The sequence below is a fragment of the Epinephelus fuscoguttatus genome, linkage group LG11, assembly GCF_011397635.1.
Source record: "Epinephelus fuscoguttatus linkage group LG11, E.fuscoguttatus.final_Chr_v1".
Lineage (NCBI taxonomy): Eukaryota > Metazoa > Chordata > Actinopteri > Perciformes > Serranidae > Epinephelus > Epinephelus fuscoguttatus.
Window position 1 is genome coordinate 5,734,061 of NC_064762.1, and position 26,159 is coordinate 5,760,219.

Below are 26,159 nucleotides of genomic sequence, written 5' to 3' on the forward strand. Positions count from 1 at the left end.
CAAGTGGGTGCTGTCCTTTGACAAGTTGCTGATTTTATGGTTTTAAGCCTGTTTTTACTAGCAGAAATTAGCATTATTACAGTTAACCATAACTGTGGAGTGTGCCAAATCTAGAAAGATTTAGGGTCTGGCTATAAGTAATGCGAACGGCCCAACTTGAGGGGCGGCACCAGGCATGCATTTGAAAATATCACTGCACGCAGTTGGATAACACTACGACCAATCAGAACAAAACTTAGCGCTTAGCTACCAGCGGAGCTAACTAGTAGATTAGACTCTTGCCGTATCCAGTCGGCAAAACAGCAGAAACGTCCTTCTTGCAAAGGCAAGATTCGAGCACCGTCTTCTGTTCCTCTTTTAGAGAAAAAGCCAAGTCTAACTCGTTCATTGTAGCGGCCAAAGCCGTTTCAAACAACTGGTGTTCATCCGTAGCCATCTTGCAATGTTTACTGACTGATTCCGGACTTCGTCGTCACAGTGCTGTCGTCATCTGTTTAGCTCGCCTCTGGCCCGCCTATATCAGATACACCAATGTGATTGGTGCAGCTCGGCTCCAACAGCATGGGTAATGAGCATCATTACTGATTGCCAGAGTGACTCGCTGAGCAAATTCAAATTGTGCTCTCACAAGAACTCTAGATTTCCAGGGTAGCATGTGATGCCAATGGGCACTAAAACAAATTTTTTTGAGCAGTACAGCCCCTGCGAAATGACTTGTTCCACTAACAGGATTTGATCCACTCAATCCAATAACATTTGGACAGTCCAGAAGTGCAGCACGATTAAATAATTTTACACTCATTCAAGTTAGTGGGGCACTAAACCGCAAGTAGCCAACTCAGCCGGCTGAAGTCTGTACAGTGCGTGCTCGATGAGCCAATGATGCGCAAGCAGTGCCGATCATCCAGGTAGTTTTATACCGCGGAAACAGAGCATTTTTGGCTTCATGCACCACTGAGCAGCTTTCATAGGTATGAAGGTGTTCCCACCTTCAATGCTGTATCCAGGTCTCTTAATACATCCATGGTACATCCATCCACTGTGTTAACCAAGCTAGCAGATAGCACAAGGGTTAGCTCCACCTTCTCGTACAAATATGGTCACTTCTAGCTCCAAAAGTCCAAGATGGAGATGGCAAAAAATGCCAGACTTGAGGACGTCAGGATGGTAACATCCATCATTTTACACAATCTGTCTTTAAGCTGGTGTAAAAGTATAGATGTTAATTGTTGCACTAAATCAAGATTTCTTTGGTTGAATCTCAGAAATGCAATCTTCAATGTGCTCGAAGACAAGTAAACATTGCGCTCACAAAAATAAATCCTGACTATAATGAATTGGTTAATTTTTTATAATTATAACTCCATCCACGCCATTGTGCTGCAAAATCAACCAAAAGCGAAACATCTGACATGGCTATTGTTTGAAGCACTGTCTACTTTATCTCAACCAGATTAATGATGCATCAACAATCAGGTCCTGGTGGTAAAACTGTGGTGCGATTGGTCATGTAGTTTATACCATTAAAACGCACTTGAGATGACTCAAAACACACATCCCAAAAAGTGTTACAGCGGTAAAAGTAAAGACTGATGGGACACGATCTCTCACTCTAACTGCAGTTACTTCACACTTACAATCACATGTTCTAGCAATTTCCATCGGTCCTCCACCGAGAAGGAAGTCAATCTAAGCGGAGTGAACGGCTGTTAAGGGAGGGAGGGAGGCTATGTAGTTGGACCCAAGCCTGTAGTGTCAGTTTTGGCTGGGGAGGGATGCTGCCTGTTCCCTGCTGAGGTTTGGAGCTGAGGCAGCAGCTGTCACTGTGTTTTCCGTGCCAGAGAGTGAAACAACACTTTCAGAGATAGCCAAATCACTTAAAGCACCATAGACTGCAGCTTGTCTATGCCTAAAAAATTAAACCAAAACTCCTCAAACCTTGCTGAGGGAAACTACTGGGCCACTTTGGAGACAAGACACAAACAATATCATTTGATAAAACAAACAATTATAGCTGCTTAACATGTACACAGCCTGAGTAAATCCCACTCACGTAGTCTTAGCAAATAGTCTGCGAGTCATACTCACTCTACAAAACCTGGGGGGCCAACTACTAGATTTGTTCCCGACTTCCACACAGAGCTTTTACTTACACCTGCATCACAATGAAAATCATTTGCAGCGGTGGTTGTTTGTCCTCATAGCAGAAACTTGAAACCTGCTTGTAATCCACTGAGTCTTCACTAAGTGTTAGTCGTACACAGTTACTCAAAAGATATCGCAATACCCTGCAGTTAAAACGATAATATACCCCATTTTATTAATACCAACACTTCAAGAATGACTGTTTTAATAAGGGCAGTATGTACTGTGAGCTGCACTAATGTGAGACAGCAGCAAGCTGCACACACACACTGCCCTGCCCTACTGTGTGTGCAGCTTGCTGCTGTCTCACATTGGTGCACACTGGTGTACGAATTTTGAAAATGGGTATAGTTCCCCTTTAAGTCTGGCAACTCATGGTGATGAAGCTCAAACCCAGGATTCTTCAACCTTCACTCTGGAGCAAAAATCAGCCTTTGAATTTGAAGAAATAATGATTTTAGATGTATCGTGATAAATATCGACTGACATGAAAATTTTTATTATGATACATTTTTTAGCAATAACGCTGAGCACTACATCAAAGTCATAATTTTTCTATTGTGACAACACTAAATCCAAGTCTTCCCACACATTCATTTATTTGTGGCGGCCCCCCACGATTAAAACATCTGCTGCCATGTTTGATTTCAATTTCTGGAGCTGAACCGTTCACTAGCAGCGTTGTTGGAATATATATATATATATATATATATATATATATATATATATATGTATATAAAATACACACATACACCGTTCAGATATTCAGGGCTCCTAACTCTCAGCAGAACGTCAGGCACACTTAAACGTGAAACTTAACCATATATGGCGCCTCTAATTCTGAGGGAAACACTGAAATTTGTCGTGTTCATAGGAAGCTTATGCATAAGAGATTTGAGAGCTGGATCTAAAATAAGCAGAATCACCATTAGTGGAAATGACTCAATGACTCACTGAACAGCAGCCTTATCAAAACCAGTAACAAAACTGCAACAGCAACTGGGCCATAGTCTAGCACAAGGGTTTGGTATTATTGTTAGTGGTTTGTCAAATATTTATGCCGTGCATTTATGATTGCCAGTGTGGGCTGATTGCCAGACAGGGACACAGTGTGTACTACAGGCATAATAGTTTGATTTTTAACATAGCTTTAGGCAGACACTGTGTCTTCTTACAGCTGTACAAAAGTTAAGAAAAGAACTGATTAACAAGTGTAATGATGCAACACCACTATGAACTAGCAGCGCAAGACACTCAAATGGGGAAGAAGACACAGGAGAAAGCCAACATAGCCTGAGGACAGTGTTGATATCCTTATGCAGCACACCATTTGTCCCATCATGAGCTTCCCAGTTTCACAGGCTACATGGCTATGTGTTCAATGAGCAAAGAAAAGGTAATTTAATGAAAACAGTAATTGCCAGTCCTACGTGGTTTCAGCCAGTCACGTAGTATGTAATGAATAGCAATCTGTCACATGACACTGAGGCTAAATGGTCGGTGCGGTATGATTACTTCCATTTTCATACTTAACACAGCATGTAATCAACAAACAGGGCAGTTAGGTGAAAAGCTTTAAGGGAAACTACAGCCATTATTCCAAAATTCATACATGTCAGTCCTATGGTCTAAGACAGTCCAAAAATACAACTAGAATGCTTGTGTAAAACAGTTGTATGCCTCCATCAACCAGTCAAGTTGCAGTTTACATCCATGTCTGTCCAGATGTGTGTGAAACATAGATGTTGCGCACACATAGTTCCCCCAGCAGCACAGAAGATCTTTACAATCAGCATAGTTTCAAAGTGAACACCCAGGCTTAGTGTCACCAATTTAGTATCCAACCAAACGTTTCTCCTTCTGTTCCTGAGTCATGGCGTTAAATGATGGCCAGACAAGTGTTTTTGCAGAACGTCATGTTGACCTTAGACTTCTGGCAGAAGATAACCTTCAGAGCCTGATGGGCAACGCCTCTCCTCCTCAAGGCAGCTGTGTCCATGTACGCAGCTGCCTGTGACGAAGAGCAGCATGAAAGTGAGCAGCGCACTCTACAGCTAAATCTGGGGACCTGAATATCCCGAGAAATACACTGCACACTGACTGACAATGAAAAAGACTGCTAAACTTTAAGGAAACTCAGTCGATCAATGATTCAAACCTCTGCATTTCAGGAGGCAGCCCTGTATGAATTTTATGGCCAAAAACTTTTTTTGTGAGTTCATAGTGACTTTAACCTTTGACCACCAAAATCTAATCACTTCATCCTTGAGTCCGAGGATACGTCTGTGCCAAATTCGACTACATTTCTCAAGGCCTTTCTGAGATATTTCATGTTTGCGAGAAGGTGATGGACAGAGAAAAAGACAACCCGAAAAACACAACGCCACCAGCCATGACTGGTTCAGAGGTATAAGAAGTATCAACAAGAAACTACAGAGGTTAGAAAAGATCTTCGGCCTCACTGGGTGTAACAACCCAGGTGCCTCAGTCCTAATGAGTCCACCACAGAGAAGGAATCATCCCCAGAGCCTCGTTCCCCTTGGAGCATAGCCAGGGTTGACGCCTTGCCAAAACAGCAGTCACACACATACAAAGACACAAACAGAAAAAAAAACCTGCTCAGCCTGGAGGCTTATTGACGTGGTGTGTGTGTCCAGGGGTGAAGACACGGGGCTGCCAACCCCCGAACCTAATTAAAGCCCCTCTGTTGCCTGACTAGAGAGGACCCTCCTCCTTATTTGTCTCCATCCCTTTTTTCCCGCTCCAATTTTCTCCATTTCCCCTCGCTCTGACGCCCCCCCGACAGCCTGAACCCACAACGGGTGGTCTGACTCTGCTTTGGCTTTCAGAAAAAGAATAATAAATCCAAAGGGAAGGATGGAGGAGCAGGGGTGGGGATACCCATGGTGAAAAGTGGGCAACGGGATAAATGACAAGAAAAGGGAGACGGAGCCAAAGTAAATAAAAACTCTGTGGGAGCACATGACCTTGACTGTGACACTGTGTGTGTGACTACACTCGTGTTCCTAACAATGAAAGAAAGAAAGGAACCCTTTGAATCCTGCTTTAGCCTCCAAAACCATATAGAAAAAGACATCACAGTGACACTCTCCTCTCACACATCATGGAATGAAATCCATCAACAGAAATATGTAATCCTGAAAAACATGGTGCAGGCCTCGAGGTAAATCTGAAAATGTCAGCTCAGGTGTGTGTGCACCGTGTTCCTACCTCGTCTGACAGCTGTGAGTAGTGAGTCTCAGCAGTGGCAAGGATAAGGACAGGGCTGAAAGAGGGCACATCCTGCAGCAGGGTGAGGAAGGTGCTCTTCACAGTGTCACTCACTGTCTCCCACCACTCTGAGATATGTGGCATGAACACCACACTGGGCACGCTCCGCCGGGCCTCGCGGAAAACCTAAAACCACACAGAGAGGTCAAGCACACATTGCTGCTTAAATCTGAATGAATAAAAGAAAAGAGTTACCGTAGAAATCATTAAACCTGAAAGCCAGTATGTTGCTTACTTTCTCCAGATTTCAACCACCTGTGTAACAGATGGCCTTTTATGGATCTGCATGTGTGTGTGAATGCATCAGCGTGTGTTACCTGAGCACAGGACTCCTCTGGCGTCTTAGCGCTGACGGAGTAGAGAGTGGGCAAATCCAGGCGGTGCACTGGCAGCTTGTCCAGGTGGTGCAGCAAGGCGGGGGCCAAATGAGAGCTCTGTCCTGAGCCCGGGGCCCCAGCCAGCATCAAACGAGGCCGGTATGCTGTGGGCTGTTGGAGGGCAGATCTAGAAGCAGATAGAGTTCACAGTAAGCACAGTCACCTTTTAAGTCATACTGTCATTCAAAAAGCATTTCCACAGCAGAGGCCGTATTGTTTTCAGTGAGGTCGCAGCGTAAAGCTACAGTAAACTCAACAATCCTCTAAGTGTTTCACTATAAATGCATTTTTGATGTTAAGTGGCAGTGGTAGGCCTCAGCACACACTGACACACAGCAAAATTCCAGGTGTCTTTGAGAACCGTTTTTCTGTCAGTTCAAAACATTTCAAGGACAAAATTGAGTGCTTTACATCTCTGACCAAAATGAGAGCAATCAGAGCACAATGAAGACTAATTTGGCCTCTTCTGGACAACAATGAACTCTCTGAACCAGAGTGAAAGCAACACTGCGCTCAAGTGGTGTAGTGTAAGGGAAAGAAAAAGAGAAAAAGGGCCAAACACAAGTGGTTAGAGAGTCACAGAAGCCTGATGTAGTTAGGGCAAACGTCTAAGCTCCACCACATCTCGAGAAGCGCTCCCTTGTATACCTGTCATATGGACATACACAGGGTCCACAGCAGCGGCTCTGCTTGCAGCTATGGGGTGTTTGTTGTGACTGGAATGATATTAATGAAGTAAATAAGAGGATAACCAAGCTGTCTAACGTACATGTGGAAAGAAATCCATTCAATTCTAATTGTACCTGCTGAGAAACTGGATGTGTCCGAAATTGTTCACTCGTTTATTAAGTCATTGCTGTTGTAAACTTAAAACATGTTGCTGGTGAACCATCCATAACAAATACTGACATGATAAAAACATGACATTACGCTGAGCCTATCTTCCCCGATTAAAGGGAAATTTCGGTTTATTTCAACCCGTCTCCTATCGTCCTAAATTTGTTTCAAGTCACTAGTGGCATAGAAATAATAGTTAGCATGTTAGCCATTAGCCTAGATACAGCCGTAGCGTCAGACCTGTTAAAGCTTAATTGAACGGGCATCCTTTCAAGTGCAAAGTTAGTCCACTAAACAAGCTTTTTCTCCACAAAGACCGCCTCATATCGTTAGGATAAATGTCAGAGAACATATAGAAAACGACATGTAAACGTGTTGTCTTACCTTACCGGTGTGCTGCCATGTTTGTTGTTTACCATTTATCTAAGGCTGCAACTGGTCCCATTCCTTGCAACAGAGGCATTCCTCTTCTGTGGGCACTGGGGCACAGCATTCACAGGTAACGTTACACCACCAATCTCCAGAGCTAAATCCTTCCAGCAGCCATTCCTCCTCTGTCGTCCTCTACCTGTTGTGCCTCTCTCTCTCCTCCTCCTCCATTCTTCAATTTCACAAAGCTCTTCGTCAGTGTATTCTGGCTCAAATAAATAAGGGCGGCCATCACCTCTCGATGTGGAAAGGCTATATACTAACATTCCACATTTAGGTGGTCTTCAGAGTTGTCTTACCTTACGGTGTGTTTACCGTTTACCTCTGCTTCCTAAAGCTCAGCCGAAATATCGCGAGAACAAGCAGCGATCTCATATCGTGCCTGAAATCTCGCGAGAACAAGCAGCAACAGCTGGAAGGCAGAACCGGACAGTAGCCTGAAAGGTTCATTCATTTATTTTATGAAAGATTTATAGAATAATGGCTGACTTTTTGCCAGACTTCGACTTTGTGGAGGAGGAATTTGATTTTGCAGAGTTTGATGGCCACCCTTATTTATTTGAGCCAGAATACACTGACGAAGAGCTTTGTGAAATTGAAGAAAGGAGGAGGAGAGAGAGAGAGGTGCAACAGGTAGAGGACGAGAGAGGAGGAATGGCTGCTGGAAGGCTGCGTAGCTCTGGAGATTGGTGGTGTAACGTTGCCTGTGAATGCTGTGCCCCAGTGCCCACAGAAGAGGAATGCCTCTGTTGCAAGGAATGGGACCGGTTGCAGCCTTAGCTAAATGGTAAACAACAAACATGGCAGCACACCGGTAAGGTAAGACAGCACGTTTACATGTCATTTTCTATATGTTCTCTGACATTTATCCTAACGATATGAGGCGGTCTTTGTGGAGAAAAAGCTTGTTTAGTGGACTAACTTTGCACTTGAAAGGATGCCCGTTCAATTACGTTTTAACAGGTCTGACACTACGGCTGTATCTAGGCTAACGGCTAACATGCTAACTATTATTTCTATGTCACTAGTGACTTGAAACAAATTTAGGACGATAGGAAGACGGGTTGAAATAAACCGAAATTTCCCTTCAATAAACAACGTTACAAAGTACATTATAGCAGGGTTAGGTTTAACCAGGAAGAGGAGGTGGGGAAGAAGTTCCATGGACATCAAGTTGCTCTCTCTACTCTCGTCCATCTTGGTGTTCATCCCATACAATCCGTCCCTTCCTTTGGTGCGATGCATAATGGGATATATTGCTTGGTGAGTGACCATCGGTTGTTCACTACTTTTTACAGTACACTGTGGGATACTTTGAGTCCACTATATAGGGCATAATAATTCCCACTATACATTCCCCCAATGGGCACAAGCCAGTGTTCTCATTGGGTTGTGTCAGGAAGGGCATCCGACATAAAACCTATGCCAAATCAAGCATGCGAATCACAAACATGACTTGATACAAGTGTACCTGCGAGATTAAATGGACACGTGAACAAGACGGTGGTGAGACCAGCAATGTTGTTTGGTTTAGAGACAGTGAGGCAAAGACAGAAGGCAGAGCTGGAGGTAGCAGAGATGAAGACGTTGAGGTTCTCTTTGGGAGCGACGAGGATGGATAGGATCAGGAATGAGTACATCAGAGGGACAGCTCATGTTGGATGTTTTGGAGATAAAGTCAGAGAGGCCAGACTGAGATAGTTTGGACATGTTCAGAGGAGGGATAGTGGATATATCGGTAGAAGGATGCTGAGGTTGGAACTGCCAGGCTAGACTCACAAGTCAGTCTTTAGATGCTTTGCTTAACTAAAGACTGATGTCTTTCTCCCTGATTTTGTGTTTAGATGGGCAGATACAATTTCAGAGTTTAAAAAGAACTCCCTACGTTGCAGAACCAATAGTAAATCCGCAGGGCGGTCCTTCGGTGGCTCGCTGAACTCTTGTGCTCGTAAACATAGTCCGACTGCGTTAAAAGTTTTAAACAAAGTCACAAAGTCCTTCATTTCCACAATCTTGTGGACTGAGCACACATTTGATAAAACAGAGTTAAATCTCTCGGCATCCATTTTCAAGATCTCTGTGTGTTTGTTTCCTTGCGGACGAGAAAAGGGGGTGCGCACATTTCCAGGAGGGCGTGTCTTTTTAAAAAATGCAAGAGGCGTTGCTTTGTTGCCGGCCATTTTCTCCAGTGTGTTAAACACACTTTAGAAAGGAGTGTCCCCAGACTATCAGAAGGCGGAGATCTCTGATTGTCTGGTGGCGAGACTACTGCCAGGCAAGAGGCCTAGAAGAAGACCAAAGAGGAGATTTATGGATGTAGTGAAAGAGGACATGAAGTCAGCTGGTGTGAGGGAAGAGGATGCAGAGAATAGATGGAGGCAGATGATTCGCTGTGGCAACCCCTAAAGGGAACAGCCAAAAGAGGAAGAAGACATTCAGACAGCAATACAAAATGGGGAACCCACTATGTAGTGGACTGTGGTAAGCAGTGATTTTGGACACAGCCACTGTCAGAACGAGTGACGTCACGATGTAGCAGTGTTCATTTTGTATCCTACCGTCAACGTAGCTACTAATTTTGTGGTTTTTTACTTTGCTCATGGTGTGAGTGACAAAACACACGTGGATATTCCTTGCATGGACATATGTTTGCCACCAGGCATTGGATAATTCATAATCTAGTTATGTTAACCAGGTCTTTTTACTAGAGTTTGCTATCAGCTAGTTTTACTATACTGTTGCTAGCCTTTCAAACTGCCTACTAGCTGTTGTCCATACCTCCAATCTGAGTTTTGTGAGTGTGCAGAATCAGTGTCACATATGTTTATGATGTTACATAATCCTCTGCAGCTGCTTGTTCATGCCATCAGCAGACAGCCAACATTAGCTAGCTTTGGTAAGTGTACGTTGAACAAATGCTTCATATCACACGTAGCCTTGCAAGAGCATTGTTTGCAATATCACTGGTCACAGAGCTTGTTGGTTCACAAGAAAGCTAGGCATGATTGTCAGGGCTGTCTGCTACACAAAATCTTCTTCTACTACTGTGCATTTTGCAAGTATCAAGGGCTGTCTACAGTGAGATTGATAACTATAGCAATAACTAACAATATTTATAAAGATATCACTTTAAAAATCATTCTGACTCAAGTGGATGGTGGAGTCCACACTCCAATAACAAAGACAGTGGCGAACATTATTGTTTGGATTACTTTGAGAGTGATTTGATGAAAGAAAACAGGTCATCAATATCCATTTTCCTAAGCTGCCGAAACAGTAGGGCTGCAGAATAAATTGAAATATATTCAAAAGCCAAATATGGCTGAGTGTAATATCCAAATCACAGCAATTTTTTGATAAAAGGTAAAATGTGTCACAACATAGCATTATAAATGAAGCGTTATGATGGAGATTCCCTGGCTACAAATCATACTCCAGATGCAAGGGAACATGCTTGTTTAGTAAAGACCCCAGCAAAAATCACATTAGCATAATTTCTCGATATTTTTCAGAGAAAGTGAAATGCAAAAAATACCATTCCATCTAAAATCTCAACTCATATGCAAAATGGTTTCATCTTGGTGCCACGGTTTCCAGAATGTTACGGTTCAGCAGCGTGGATGCTCACATTGCATCAGTATTGTTACAGTTATCGTTCTTGGGGTTGGTAGTGCTTTAGACTGAGGCTGTCTCTGCTCTCATCTTGCTCATTCGTGATCTCTCCTATATGTTTTGTGGAACTCTACCTACAGGACGTATGTATTAGAACTCCTGGAGATTTTTTTAAGCTTCCACTGAGGCACAAATGTGCGATAACAACCAAACCCTGGCTTTAAGAGCACTCTAATAAAGTCAGAGTCAATTGGCATTAAGTGGTGACAATCCAATAAAGTCTTTCTATGTTTTTCCTTTGTCTGCCACACACACCTCTATAGTAGAAAAAGTTTCAGGCTCCTATACAAGTTAAAAACTAGAGGCTTGATAGCTGCTTAACTGGTTCATCAATAACTGGTTCCAGTAAATGAAAAGCTATTAGTCACCCAGTTCCTTCAACTCTCCCCTTTTCTGTATGGAAACAGCAACTGAAATTCTGATTTCAGAGATGTCTTATCTCTTTCTTCTTTCATCCTCTCCTCTGATCTAGCTCATTTGTCTCCACTGCCGAACATTTTGTACATGCTGCCACTTGTCTAAGTGCTGCCTGTGGAGCTACTATTTGTTCGCCTTATTATACAGTCCGACCTGTATGGGAACTAATGTGTTGTATTTTAATTAAGAGGTTTCCCTCTACGAGAACGATAACTGTACTTCCAAGGCACACTTGATCTATATTAATCCGTAATTAGAGGACACTATAAAAACCAGTAACACTCCGGAGAGCAGAGGCAACGTCTTGCAACAGTATCAGCAGTCAGCACTGGCTCCATGTTTGAAAATAAATATATATTCTATGTATGCCTGGTATGATGGCATGCTGTCTTTAAAATTCCTTCGCCTGGGGCGGCCTCTAGCTCACTAGCACAGAGTGTGCGCCCTATAAAGGCTGAGTCCTCTGCAGCGGCCGCACTTCAATTCCGACCTGCAGCCCTTTGCTGTGTGTTATCCCACCTCTCTCTTCCCCCTTTTCTGTCAATCTACAGCTCTTCTATGAATAAAAGGTAAAAACACCAAAAGCTCATCTTAGGAGAAAAAAAATCTTCCATTCATTTTTAATCCCATATAAACACGTAGGAAAATATATTTTAAAAATGTTATTTTCCTGTTTTTGTCTTTAGCAGCATAATTAGACACGAGCGTCTATGCACTTTTAGGGCGGCTCCATTATGTTTTGTTTATTAGTACATTTTTATATCATCCTGTAGCTTTTTAGTGGTATTCCTGATGCAGTGTCCAAAATTAACTTTTTGACTCACTGGCCAAGGGGGCCAGTAGATTAAAAAAATCCACTTGCCATGCACATTTTTTACTGGCCAAAATAATAAATACTCTTTTTGTGTCATACATATACATTCTTTCATTGAGATAATAAGGTATTATGTTGATTGCTAACATAAAGGGTAGAGGGTAGAGCAAAATTAGAATTAAAGTGATTGTAAAACAACTCATCACCTCAGCCTCATCATATGATTAAGTTCCCTCAAGTAAGCAGTGATGCAGAGTATATGCCTAGGGCTTTTATTGTGAAAGGTAAGAACAGAAGAAGTAACACTGTAATGTGCTGCTGCTAACAATGTGGGAGGCGATACAGAGTTTGCCGTCTTGGTTCAGACAACAAAGCCTCCATGTTACTATTTCATTACCTTCATAAGTATGGCTGCAACGTTAGCTAGCAGCAGACTGACAGCAGTGGTAGTTTGCAGATCAGCTGATGTCCAGCACCGTAAACAATGCCTCAAAACTATGAGTCAGTTTTGCAGCACCAACGTTTTGACGTGCACATGCAAGTCTGTATGTGTGTGTCACCAAAACGTAATAGAGACTCTCGGCATAGTTTTTCTATTACATGACAATTATGGTACAAACATTTACATGCCTGTGTGGCAGATAGTCTGCTGAGATTTAATCACCAAATGGAGAAATACCCGCATTTGGTGCTTGCCAGGTGTTAATTTCGAGGCCTGCCCTGGTGTATTCAAATCTGAAAATTCACTTTTTGGTCTAAGTATGTATTTTTCATCCTCAAAATGTTATTTTTTTCAAACCCCTCTAGTAACATTTTCCCATATGAGCTGATGTAGGTTTCTGCATTATGATGTTGCAACATATAAACCCACGTACTGCTGTGGACACCACGTTAGTTCAGTTCCGAAAGTCACACAATAACAGGAAACTTAACAAGCAAGGCAGCCACTAGACCAACAACTTCCATGTGCTGTGAGGTAAAATCACCGTTTCTGTTAATGCAGTCTGGTGGCTGTAATGAGAGCACAAATAACGGCCACAGTTTTCCGTCTGAAAGAGCTGTGACAGCAAGATAAAGCCATAAAATAATCAAAACTATAACGTACACTTAAACGGATGTTGATTTTTTTAGGTGGTCTTTTTTCAGGAGGCTAAAATACATCTTGCTGCCACTCCTTTCCACAGTCACCAGACTCCTTTGACAAAATCGGAATTTTACTTCCCTGAACACAAAGACTTACCAGTTATCTCATCTTATTGTAGGTAATACTGTGACTGTGGATCTATTAATGTTTTATATACACTACAAATGCAGTATTATGCTGAATCCCAGTTTGTTTCCGCCTGGTTAAAAAAAAATCTATGAATCTGCCAAGCTAACACACCCTGTAACTTACGTCACTGCTTTTTGATAACAGCCGAGTGGGAGTTCAAATTTGAAAGACGTGAAAGAGTGCAGATGGATCTGCCCTTTAAATAACTTTACTTTCTGACACATAGCAACTTTCTTTTTTTTTTCAATGCACTCACGAGGAGAAGTGGAGGAAGGGTCTGTGCGTTGCAGAAGAGGAGAGCTGACTCTTTGGGGATGCAGCAGGCTGGACTTCATAGATGGAAGCGGAGCGTTCCTCATTGTCATCGTCGCTGTACAAGTCCTCTTCGAGCAGTTGATTGTCACCGCCTAGCACAGAGGGAAACGCTGCTTATACGTCCATGCATAATGCAGCAATTCACTTTTCCTGGAGTTATTTAGGACAACAGCACTTAAAAGTTTGTTTCTGCAGAGTTTAATCCTCAAAGCAGCCCTATCAATGACATTAATGCGGGCATTTCCCCGAAAAAGTGAGAATAAAAAAGAGAGCTGGCTTATTAGGCGAGATGTAATGGGCATTTAAAGCAATACAGCACTCTGGGAAACTGGTGTCATTATTGGGTGCAAGAAGTACAACTCCCGCAGGTAATCTCCCACTGGTCAAGTGCTGCATTGTGGCTAATCTGCTGTAAACACTTTTGTTGACTGGAGCTGAGTTATTGAAGTGCAAGCAGGATGACTGGTTATCCAATCTCTGTGCTATCACCTCTGCATTCTCAGGGGGAATGTTTCATCACACTATCTTCAGTGTGTTAGGGTTGATACAAAGCACTTTGGTAACAAGGCGGGGGAAAGAGAAACAAATAATCAAATACTACAATGTGCCAACAGGGAAGCACATTAAGTGACACAGACGGCAAGCGAGAAGAGAGCAGGAGTCACAAAAGGGAGAGGCGGCAGAAGGGAAAGTGAAAACAAATGAAACCATGGGCACCTGGGTCCCAGATCCCTACCGTGTGTGTTGTCCCTGTCAGTACACTGAGCATGGGGGAAGACTCGGAGCAGAGCTTTCAGCACCAAGGAGAAAGAGTTGGCCAGCAGGGGCCTGAGGGTAGGGGACAGGGCTCGGCCAGGGGGAGCCAGGGCCCTCTGGGAGGCTGGGACGATTGTCCTCATGGCCTTGCTGAAGTCGCCGGGCCCCAGGACAATGGAGGTGACATCCAGCTTCAGTTTGACGCTGCTGCCGTAGATCTGGGGGTAGCGGCGGCGCAACGCCACCAAGGCTGCCTCTGTGCAAAGCGCTTTGATGTCAGCACCACAGTAGCCTGTGAGCAAGCCAGATACACAAAGCTTAGTTAATGATTTGTTCAAATACATTTTGGCTTTGTCAAGGTTGTTTTCAAACAGCACAGAGAAGAGCAATGTCAGCGGGTCAATTAAACACAATTTAAAAAAAGCTTTGTAGATACTGCTTAGTGAAAATCATGCCTTACAGGTCCACATTCATCTGTGATAACTTGCACCGACACTGACAGTGAGGGAAATAAATATTCAACAATCTTTCCAATGCAGCCTTTCACGTGAAGTTCAGACCAGACCACAAAAAAAAAAAAAACATTTAAATCCATAAATAAAATAACGTCTCGTGCAATAAAGTGGACTGAAGCAGAAACCATGCCTTTTAATATCTTTTTAATTCTTGGTGGAGAAGCTTTTGTTTGCAGTACCAGCTTCATGACACTCCCTGTACAAAGACACTAATCTCGCTCAGTGCTCAGGTGGGATTTCGGCCCATTCTTCCACACAGACAGTCTTTAAATCTAGAGGATTCTGGGAGGGCCCACTGGTGAATTTTTATCTTCAGTGCCTTCAACAAATGTTCTGTTGGGTTTCAGTCTGGTGATTGACTGGGCCATTCTAACATCTTTATTTTCCTTCTGTGGATCCGACTGACAGTCTCCACTGCTGTATGTTTTGGATCGTTGTCCTGCTGGAAGGTCAACCCGCAACCTATCCCCACCCTCACTGTCCTGGCTGATTGCAACAGATTCTTAAGAATTAACCAGTGCACGGCCCTATTCATCTCCCAGGCATCCATCCATTTTCATCTGCTTATCCAAGGCAAGGTCACAGGGGCAGCCAGCTGAGCGAAGTACTCCAGACATCCCTCTCCCCAGCAACGCTTTCCAACACTTTCTGGGGGATGCCGAGGCGTTCCCAGCCAAGATGAGATGTATAATCCCTCCAGGATGTTCTGGGTCTGCCCCGGGGCCTCCTACCAGTTGGACACGCCCGGAAAACCTCTAACAGGAGGCGCTCAGGAGGCTCCTGATCAGATGCCCAAACCGCCTCAACTGACCCCTTTCAATGCAAAAGAGCACCAGCTCTACACCAAGCTCCCTCCATGTGTCTGAGCTCCACACCCTATCTCTAAGGCTGGGCCCAGCCGCTCTACAGAGGAAACTCATTTTGGCGCTTTGATGATTTGGATTCTGCCGGCACCACTGGATGACAAACAGCCCTATATCATAACGCTTCCACCTCCAAACTTCACTGCAGGTGTGGTATTTTTAGATCATATGCAGAGCCATTTCTCTTCCAAACATGGCGCTGCATACTGTGTCAGAAAAGACTGATTTTTGTCTCGTCTGACCACACTACATTCCTTCATTCGACAAAATGTTGTACAGCAAACTTGAAACAAGTTTTTCAGCAGCAACACCACAAATTATGGATTGAAATGTTTCAATTAATGTGTAGTCTGATCTAAATTTCATGTGAATAGCTGCACTGGAAACTTGTTTAATGAAACAAAAATGTTGCCGTTTGAATACGTATTGCTCTCTCTGTATACAGCAGAGTTGACACACAGTTTTATACACAGATGTCACACTTACCGACACATTTTTCTGCAAGTTCATCTACAAATGGCTCAGCCAATTTGGGATTCCAGTCCCGTGTGTGAATCTCCAAGATGTGCTTTCTGGCCTAAACAGAGGATTTGAGGTGGACAAAAAAAAAAACAGACACAAAGAAAAACAAAAAAGAAAAACAAAAAAAGGAAGAGTCAATATATGAGGGGGTACAAGTCCTGTGATAAAGATGTCACAAAAATACTGGCGAATTAACAAGTTAAACTGCCAGAGTAGCTGTCACTGCTAACAAACACTGTAGAATTCTCATTTGTCATTTAAATGGCACGTTGCATAAGATCGGACAAAAGAAACAATGCTTGACAATACAGCCATGGAAAATCACATCATAAATATTGTAATTAAAGAACCAAGCCTTCCTCACCTTTACGCTATCTAGAACTGACAACAGCAACCGAAAGATCAAAAAGGAATCAACTCAAGTGAAGGGCTTCCTAACATTTCAGCCCAATACATCCTTCATTTCATTGCGTCGTCTCCACAGGACGCTGCTTTGATGAGCAGACATTAAGAACAAAGTGGTCTTTGTCGTGAATCAAGGGCAACAGTTTTCATCATCTTTCATCACATCTCCTTTTCTATTCAAAAGACACAACTAGAGACAGATTTCATGCAGGTTTCTGTCTTGGGCAATACCAGGAGGGAGCTGAACTTGAATGTGCATAGAGGATGGCTGCTTGCAAGCTGCTAGCAAGGTTTGTAATCAATCAGCTCGCTACTGGTGAGCTTAACCAGCGATGGCCTGCAGATTAGGCTTTGATTAATATGATCCTGCTGTCAGGACAAATGATGCAAGGCCACCCCATTAGACAGGCTCGTTGGAGAGGAGTCACCTACGCTGAGCTATTTCTCTGACTCACTGTCACTTTACACACATGTAACATTTTTTGTGCATAGCAGGAAAATAAACGAGTCTCCCCGAGTGCATGATTAAAGCAATCAGATCTTCGCAGCAATAATTCTTCTGAAATTGATTTTTAATTTTCCAGAAACCTAATGAGCATCTGCTTTGCCACTTGCTTCTTGGATCAAAACATCCAACAGAGAGAGAAAAAAAACAATTGCGGAGACTCTTAATAGCCAGAGGGCTGCATGTACTAGTTTCATCGCACGACTCTTGTGAGTAAAACACCAATTACATCTGCATTATTTTGTGTCTCCAGCTGGGTGTGCATGTGGGTACAGCACTGTACAGTTAAGTGCTCCTCATACAGAAAATTACATTTTGTTATTTCACAGTTGGCCAGGAGATACAGAGTCTGGTTCTGCCTGTGTGTGTCCCTCTGATCATTTTGTGTTCCCCTCTCTGAATTCGGAGGGATCTGCAGGTCCCTGAACGCAACACAGGCATAACTCTCCATGCTGCTTTGATCATTGTGGTCAGACTGATCAGAGCTGACCAAATCAGACCAATGAACTGGTTTAAGGAAGCAGCTGCTGCAGAGGCAAGTGAAAGCAAACTTTTAGCCCAAGTGCTGGACTGCAGGGTGCACAGTTTCCTAGGAAATGTAGCCGATGGACAACACTAAAATGAGAACGCTGTTGTTGTAAGAAACGGAGCATTCTGTTTCTACATGAATTACTTCACTGCGTCTGGAGATCTGCTACTACAGAGTGCACGCTGCGCTAGAAAAGTGTGAGGCTCTTAATAACCGAACGATAACATGTACTCCAACATCAAATTAGTTACTTCAGTCAGTTCAGCTCCAAAATAGAACATAAATGCATGGAGGCAAAGAAATTACATTTATGAAATAAACGAATGTGTGGGAAACCCTGACACAGTCTCATGCATGGCTTAGCAGTGTTCCTGGGCACGTACATGTGTTCATACACACATGCTCAAGTTGTGCTACTTACAGGCAGAAGGGTTTTAAATCAAAACATTTGAGCGAAACTGCATGTGTTTGGAAAGTACCGAGCGTACGACTGGATAAATAAGACTTTGATTATACAGCACGAGTTGTGTTAGAATTTGTAACCGGATGTTTTGATAGAAGCGCTGATGTTAATCGCAGTCTTGTTTACTTCAATTCATGCAGAATGTTAGCGATTTTTGGATTCTCTGTTCACCATGGAGACATGCAAGAAAAATGAGGTTTTCTTCACAAATTCAAGGTAACATGCGGTGAATAATTGATATACAAATGTTTTGCAGGTGAAGTATTCCTTAAAGTGGGAGCGACTGTGGCTCAGAGGCTAAGAGGCAGAGCAGGTCATCTAATAATTAGAAGAACAGTGGCTCCTCCAGTCTGCAAGATTGGGCAAGATACTGAACCCCGATTGCTGTTTCATCTGTGTTTGCGTGAGTGCGTGTGAATCGTGGCAGGTGGCACCATGTGTGGTAGCCTCGGCCACCAGTGTGTGGATGTGACATGTAGTGTTAAAGCGCTTTGAATCCTCGGAGGACCACTAGTATTGAAATTCCTGAGGTAGAGGCAGACATAGTATATTAAAAGCTGGTTATAAGTCACTATAACTGGTCAGTGTTTGCTTTGAGTACATTAAATAAATAATAATATTTAAGCTTTAAGTTTACAATGCATGCGTACAAATGGTTGCCATGAACACATCTGCTGAAACTCCTTGTGCGGTGAAAACAAGACTGTGCATGTCTAGTTCAATGAACACGTGTCAGCTGTACACAATATTGATGTGTGACTCCGTCTCACCTTCTTGCCGGGCAGGTTGAACAGAAACTCCCGGTCAAAGCGTCCAGGCCTCCTGAGTGCCGGGTCGATAGAGTCAAGTCTGTTTGTAGCACCAATGACCACTATCTCCCCACGACTGTCCAAGCCGTCCATCAAGGCCAGCAGAGTAGACACAATAGAACTGGACGGAGGGATGAAGGGAAGGAGGTGGTGAGACAGAACGTAAGTACATGTGCAGACATTTAGAGCCTAAATACTTTAATGAAACTGACAATATTGGCAAGACCCATGAGTCAGCGCTCACCAAATTTGCAAGACATTATTCCTGCAAATAGTAACATAACATATTGAACAGAACACTGCAGGGCAAAAATATCAGCTGCTCTTTTTCCATGTTGACTAGAGCTCCATACACGTATTTACCCAGCATGGCAGAAAGAGGAGAGCGTCTATAAACTCAAGCATAAGCACGTTTCATGTTCTGAATAAACTTTGGTCCAGAATTCAATTTCACAGTTACAAATATTCCATTTTCTAGAAGGCAACCATTTCTATGAGGATTAACTGCAAGCTGTGTTTGCATAATAGGACACTTCCTAACCTGCAGTTCACACACAAGTGGTCTAAATCGCAAGTTAAATTGTTCTGATTTGCAATTTCCTTTGCTATGGCGACTCAATGCCACATAAACAATCAAATATGGACTCAAGTGTCACTAATGTGAAGCACCCAAATCCAAAGCTGCACTTTCAGCAAACCAGCACCACCTATTGGCAAAGAATGTAAGAGCAGCAGCAGTTCAGACCTGCAGAGCCAGACATGCCAGTGTGCACAAAAGTAATAACAGCTATAGTTTTCATACTCTCACCACTGCATGTCACATCTGTGGAAACAGTGAAGTTTTTTTTTTTTTTTTTGCCTTACCTGTGTATCTGGTCTTGCCTGCTGGAGCGAACAGGAGCCAAACCATCAATCTCATCAAAGAAAATTATAGATGGCCTCATCAGGTAAGCCTGTTTAAAACAAAAACATTATGCTCATTAAGAAACAACATTAAATCTGGTACTGTTCAGTTTATTTAAATGTTAACTTCAGTATTTTTTATCCTGGACTTTGTTATCCCATGTTTTTGAGTTGAAGTGACAACAATTTTTTAAATTGTTCCAAACAGTCTGCAATGTAACCAGTTGGGACGTTTGTGCCACATCCATTTAAGTACATTAAAAGTGCTTGTTTTTGCTACTGACAGGCTCGGATTGTTATGTGTCTGACAACATCATGGAAAGGACCCCTACAGAGACAGACCTTTTTCTTTAAGAGTAAAATACTTTTTGTTTAACCAGAAACAGCCTCAAAATCGCCATCGCTAAACCCACCAGACTACATTTAAATAAACAGTAATTTTATCATTGTAAAACACACATCAATCAAAGTCAACCGAAACAAAATAAAACTCACAAAAGCTGTCTTGAAAGTCTTTCCATTGTTCCAACAATTACCAACTCTTGATTGCTTGAAATAAAGCCTTAATTCAACCAGTTAGACGTGAAAATATACTGGCTCTATACACACTAAAATGACCGTTCATTCAAATGGAGTCTGGTGAGTGTAGGGACACTTAGCCTTTTAAAAAATGGTCTCTCTTTAAAGATCCTTTCCATAATGTTGTCAGACACTTAAAATAATAATCTGAACATGTCAGTGGCAAAAACAAGCACTTTTAGTGGGCGTGAATTGAAGCAACGTAACGTAATGTAACCAAGTGGTTACGCAGCATGTTTCCCTGTAGCCATCTGCAGCCTTCTCACTTAACACTGGCTCAGTACATACAGCTCAAAACATGGGAAAATAGGAACCAGGCTGAAAAATATCAAAGTTGTTCTTTAAATACTAGTAAATTTTCTCAAAAAAAGTGAAAAGCAATGTGACAATATAAAGTCACAATAGCTAACACACAAGAAATGCAGGCACTAAAAACAGGCAGCCACCAGTTTTCTATTGACATTGTGAAGTCAATTCAGGTCAGTGACCTGAAGCTAGGATTACAAGAATATTTGCCTTCATCCTCACAGGTGTGCCGTGTAAGTGTCTCACCTGGTCAAAGAGCAGGCGTAGCTGGCGTTCCGATTCACCGACCCACTTGCTGAGACAGTCGGCTCCTTTCCTCATAAAGAAAGAAACCTTCCTGTCTCCCTGGCTACACTCATTGGCAAGTGCCCGTGCTACCAGGGTCTTTCCTGTCCCTGGAGGGCCATAAAACAAACACCCTCTAAAAGGGAAGGGAGAGGAAATGGAAACCATGGTTATTTGATAATGGCAAACATAAAATGACTTCATGAAAGTGGACAGCGTATCTGTTATTGGGTTATTAAAATAGTCAATTTCTCTATCGAACTTTTTCAAATAAAGAGACCTTTTTCAAATAAACACACATAATCACAGTTCTTCTCACCTGGGAGGCTGGATCTTAAACTTCTCAAAGATCTCAGGGTAAAGCAGTGGGAACACTACCATCTCTTTCAGTGCCTTAATGTGATTACTGAGGCCGCCCACGTTGTCAAATTTCACCTGAGGAGAAAACACATGTTCATAACACTTACCTATGAAAGCTGAAGATCTCCATACAATGAGTAACTGACTCATAAAAACTTGAATGCTTAAATATGCTAAGACTAAAACTTGTGCTGCTTTTTGGTATTTATTGGTTTCCACTCACTGAGCTATCGAGGTTCATGGGATCCACATCGGCCAAGCTGGCGCCCACTTTCGCCCGATCACGCAGCACCCCACTAGCCAGGTCTTCTGCAGTCAGGTTCATGGGCAAACATCTGTGGGGGCGGGGAAATAGGATTGACATATATGTTAAAAAAATGCCAGAAAAGTGTCTCGATCAAAGAAAAAGTAAAACAGAGGAAGATGAAAAGGTAAAAGACAGAAAGCACCTGTTCCTGGCCCGGGTCATGCTCTTGCTTTTTCTCCTCTCAAACCGCTCCTCATCAGAAGACGAGGTGGTGTCGCTGCTGTGGATGGCATGTTTCTTCACTCTGCAGAAGTGGGACAATCTAGATTGAGTATCACACCATTACACAGCGACACTCCTGAGTCAGCCGAAACCAGTCAAAATGTAAAAACCTTTTTCATAACCGCAGCTCATTAGTCACGGTCTCGAGAAAGCTGCTTGGGAGTCACACACTGTTCTGCTTATAGCATCAGGTTTGAGTGTGATTTTTCACCAATGTCAACCAACCTTATATGGCTTCTTCTTGCTGGGGATCTGTGGGTGTCAAAAAGTGAGGGGTTGCTCTGTTTTCTGTTCACTGGCTCTGAGAAAACAAACACAAAGCGACTGGTTGTCACACACCAAGCGTCTAAAAACATAAGACATGTTCCCATCAAGTTTTCTGCCCACGGTCCCTATCCAAGTCATTTTATATCAAGTATCTGCCGATACCAAGTCATGATCCAATACTAGATTTTACAGCTGCACAGTGCACACTTCAAGTATGGTTCATTAAAATCAATCAAATTTATGAACTTATAAACTGAACAGCTCTCCAATGCATTTAGAAAAAAACTGCCTGTATCAAAGCTCTTCTTTAATTTCTTCTACTTTTATGTTTTTCACAAAATAATAAAGTATAAAATAAGAAACCCTCTCTTTAATCTTTGTGGCCTTGTCGCTGTCTCAAGGGAATTTTTTTCTCCCTTTGAGAGAATATTCTCCAGTGTTTAATCATTCGGTGCAGCCTTTGCCTGAGTTACCTGAATTGACTGTATTCTGTTGAATGCTTATTTCTGTCGCATGCACATCTGTCATGTAAATTACATTAATAAATTACTCTTTTTTGGCTTTTTACTCGCTGGGCTTCTGTCAAAAAGAGATTTTTCTGGTTAAATAAAGGTTAAATAAATATATATATATTATAAAAAATAATGCCATGATGAGCTCTGATACTGATATTTGAGATCGGATCAGGACATCCCTAAAAAATAGTTTTAAACATGATTCAACTTTAAGGAAATCATTAAATAAATCAACAAGCCCCTGACACACAGGTAAACAAAATGAATATACAAAGGTTTGTTTAAGAGAGAAGATCATTACCAATAGGTGGTGCCTCGTATCTCTGCACTGTCTTTCGCTGCCTCAGGTTGTACGGTCTGTCATTTTCCTCTCCTGCCTCTTCTGCTTCATCCCCTTCATCATCCTCATCCTCTGCGTCCTCCTCCTCTTCCTCGCCGTGGGAATCTGAAAGTCAAAAATGCAGTTTTCAAACTTCAGATAAAAGAGTACTACCACATGTGAGCTTTTAAAAGATTCACCCAGCAATTGAGATTTTTTTCATTTGATGACTTCAGTCAAAGCTGAGGTGGTTCATTAAGTTTTCATGATCCCCCTCACGCTCTACTGATTCACAAGTACAACATTAGTAGGAATCTGACCTTCCGTCCCTTCCTCCTCTTCATCCTCCTGCTCATTCTTGCTCATAACTTTGTGGTGTGTAGGCATGCTGAAAGTGCTCCTGCGCATGGACTTCCTGCGCTTCACCCGGGAATACATGTCCATGTTTTCCTGAAAAACACAGGGCCTTTACACTATCACTTTTATTCACACTAGATCATCAGGCAGTGGCACTGCACTCCTCTGGGCTGTGTGTTACAGCAGGACCACACTCACCTCCTCAGTGTCTCCAGTCCACATGCGAAGTCGCTCCACCTCACGGTTCTGCCTGATGCTGCTGATGTTGTCCATCTCTTGAAGGACAGCCTCGGCAGTGCTGCGCACACAGACAACAAAACACAATATAACAAATTGAAGCATTGCTGCACATGCAAGCAAAAATCTGTCTGCTGCAACTAAACATTTTCATCAGTCACACCGGTGCGCCTGACATTAAGCAGGTCTGTATCCATTTGTGTGTGTACTGTCCTATGTACCCTGTACTTCTCCTTGAGCAACATCACAACCTTAAAACATATCTGTAATTTAAAATGAAGACAAATATTGATTGTTTAGGCCGAGCCCAGACCCAACATCATCTCGGAAGGAAACCGCTTCACCACCTGTCTACCCTAGATGATGCCTAATCCTGACATAACATCTTGTGCTGTTTAAACCAGGGCTGCACAGTGCGACATAAGCAAAAATCCATCTGTACAATGAATGAAATCACTGCGGTAGTACGCATGCTGTACAGCTTTGCACTGCATGGATGTGAGACAGCGAATCTTGTTTAAGGTGAGGGTTTGAGTGTGAGGTGAATCAATAGCGCATCACCAATTTACTTGGTAGTTGTCGTCCTAAGACGGTAAGAAGGCGCCTGGATGCGGGCAACAGATGCGTTTATAAAAATGCAGCGCAGGATGGTACAGACATTTGATACAACAGATGTATTGTGTATAACATGGACCTGCTGCTGCGCATTCAACCCATGGTGGACCTGTTAATATCAGTCAGCTGTCACTCTTTTCATCATTGTCAGTAGTAGTTAACAGACTTCACTGATAAACCAGAGAACTTTCCAATTAACACTGGGTTTCATGATCAAACAAAGTCTCTGTCTGTTTCTCTACACAAATACTTGTGTACTGCACATGTAGCCTGTATCCCAGAAGGAAAGGGGTTACTACAGTACAAACTACAATGGACTTACTTGATACATTTATTCCTGTGTTACAAAACTCTCAACCTCTGTAGCACCAGTGCTATGTGCAAAAAAATGTAATGTATGGCCTTGAGCAACCATTTAAATAACATGTTGAGAAATTACCAATATGTATGAGATGCTGAATTTCATCTCTAATTTGAGGGTATTCACATCAATATTAGGTGAACTGCAGTGTAGGATTTGTAGCCCTGACTTGACAGCTGCACTGTTCAAAAGTACACACTGTGCTTTCTGGATTTGTCATGCTTTTATTAGTATAGTATATTAAATCATAATTCATATCTTCTGACATGAATAAAGTCCGCATCAACCAATACAGTCATTTCCTCCTCCTGTTCCTCTTGTTTTGTAAGTAATATTTCAGAGAAAGGTGTCAGAAGTGTCACTGGGAGCTTACCTGTTGACCAGCTGGTCAAACAGCAGGCTCTGATTGAGGTGTTCAAATTGGCTCTTCTTCACCCTGCAGCTCCTCTTCAGCTCCACATGACCATTCATGTGAGAGTGATCTCCCCCTCCACTCTCGTCATTCCGGTGACTCATATGGGCTGCAGCATCAACAAGAAAAAAATTAATTAGTGACCATTTTTTTAATTGTGTGCCTCTAAAATCATGATCGAGGGTAATTGAAAATTTCATTACCGTGCCCATTTTGCATTATGCGAGAGGACAACCTAGAAATAGAACAAAATGAGTGACAGTACGTATGCACAGCTGAAGAGCTCATGTTTACCTGATTGCAATACATGATTTGAAAAGAATGAGACCTGACTCGACAGCCACGGACAACAAATAGCTGACTTGTTGAAACTTTTTGTGCAGCCAACTTTGTCTTGACAAAACATTACAAGACTGCCAAAGACAAAGCAGCAATGTACTAGCCTGTCATTCTTCTGCACAATATCATACACCATCACTCTGAGATGCTCGTGATGAGCGAAACAAAGGCCAGTAACTGACCTGGTGCGGTAGGTAGGAATGTCCCAGCTGACCCTCTGGCCCTTAGTCTGAGGGGACGGTGAGGTATCACTAGAGCTGGGCTCGGAGGCAGTCTGCCGCCGCGTCCGCTTAGAAGGAGGAGCCAACCGCGGGCTGCTGGGACTGCTCACATCACTACTGGGCTCCTTCTGTTGAGCAAACAGAAAATCACACCAGTTTAAAAGAGGAAGGAGGAGAGAACGCAAAAAAATGATCAGAACAAGCAAGCAACAAAAAAAAAAAAAAAAGAGGATGCCAAATACCGTGACAGCTTTTCACAATTATTTGCATAAAAAATTCACCCCATCAATCAACATACAAAGCCAGAATATTAAGCAAATACCGACCATGTGTGAACAAAGTAAAAATCTGTGACAACATAAAAGACAAGAGCTCCAGTAGCATATTATGATGAGACAAGACACCTTGTGCCCAACTCCTCGATGTACTCCCCAAATCACAACAGAGCACCATCCAGACATATGCCCTTGATGCTGGTGCCCTTCACAGCTTTAACTTCCCTGCTGATATGAGAGCATATCTCACTGTTGTCATAGGCAACTGTCTGCAATGCCTGCAGAGGGGTTTGTCTGTTTGACTGACTGACTGGATAGATAGATATGTGCAGGCAGTGAATA

At 42.7% G+C, this 26,159-nt stretch overlaps 1 protein-coding gene across 1 annotated transcript in view; it reads right to left on the reverse strand.

The window, feature by feature from the left end:
• atad2b (ATPase family AAA domain containing 2B) overlaps nucleotides 1–26,159 on the reverse strand; it is a 129,139-nt gene that overhangs the window by 101,558 nt on the left and 1,422 nt on the right. The window contains exons 2-19 of the mRNA XM_049590101.1: nucleotides 25,504–25,670; nucleotides 25,186–25,217; nucleotides 24,944–25,091; nucleotides 23,556–23,655; nucleotides 23,321–23,450; nucleotides 22,983–23,126; nucleotides 22,125–22,200; nucleotides 21,820–21,921; nucleotides 21,594–21,705; nucleotides 21,330–21,445; nucleotides 20,972–21,146; nucleotides 19,802–19,890; nucleotides 18,899–19,058; nucleotides 16,191–16,281; nucleotides 14,307–14,618; nucleotides 13,512–13,662; nucleotides 5,754–5,940; nucleotides 5,377–5,562 (exon numbers count right to left, since the gene is read on the reverse strand). Coding sequence (XP_049446058.1) covers nucleotides 5,377–5,562; nucleotides 5,754–5,940; nucleotides 13,512–13,662; nucleotides 14,307–14,618; nucleotides 16,191–16,281; nucleotides 18,899–19,058; nucleotides 19,802–19,890; nucleotides 20,972–21,146; nucleotides 21,330–21,445; nucleotides 21,594–21,705; nucleotides 21,820–21,921; nucleotides 22,125–22,200; nucleotides 22,983–23,126; nucleotides 23,321–23,450; nucleotides 23,556–23,655; nucleotides 24,944–25,091; nucleotides 25,186–25,217; nucleotides 25,504–25,670 — 2,478 coding nt within the window. The remainder of the gene's footprint in view (nucleotides 1–5,376; nucleotides 5,563–5,753; nucleotides 5,941–13,511; nucleotides 13,663–14,306; nucleotides 14,619–16,190; nucleotides 16,282–18,898; nucleotides 19,059–19,801; nucleotides 19,891–20,971; nucleotides 21,147–21,329; nucleotides 21,446–21,593; nucleotides 21,706–21,819; nucleotides 21,922–22,124; nucleotides 22,201–22,982; nucleotides 23,127–23,320; nucleotides 23,451–23,555; nucleotides 23,656–24,943; nucleotides 25,092–25,185; nucleotides 25,218–25,503; nucleotides 25,671–26,159) is intronic.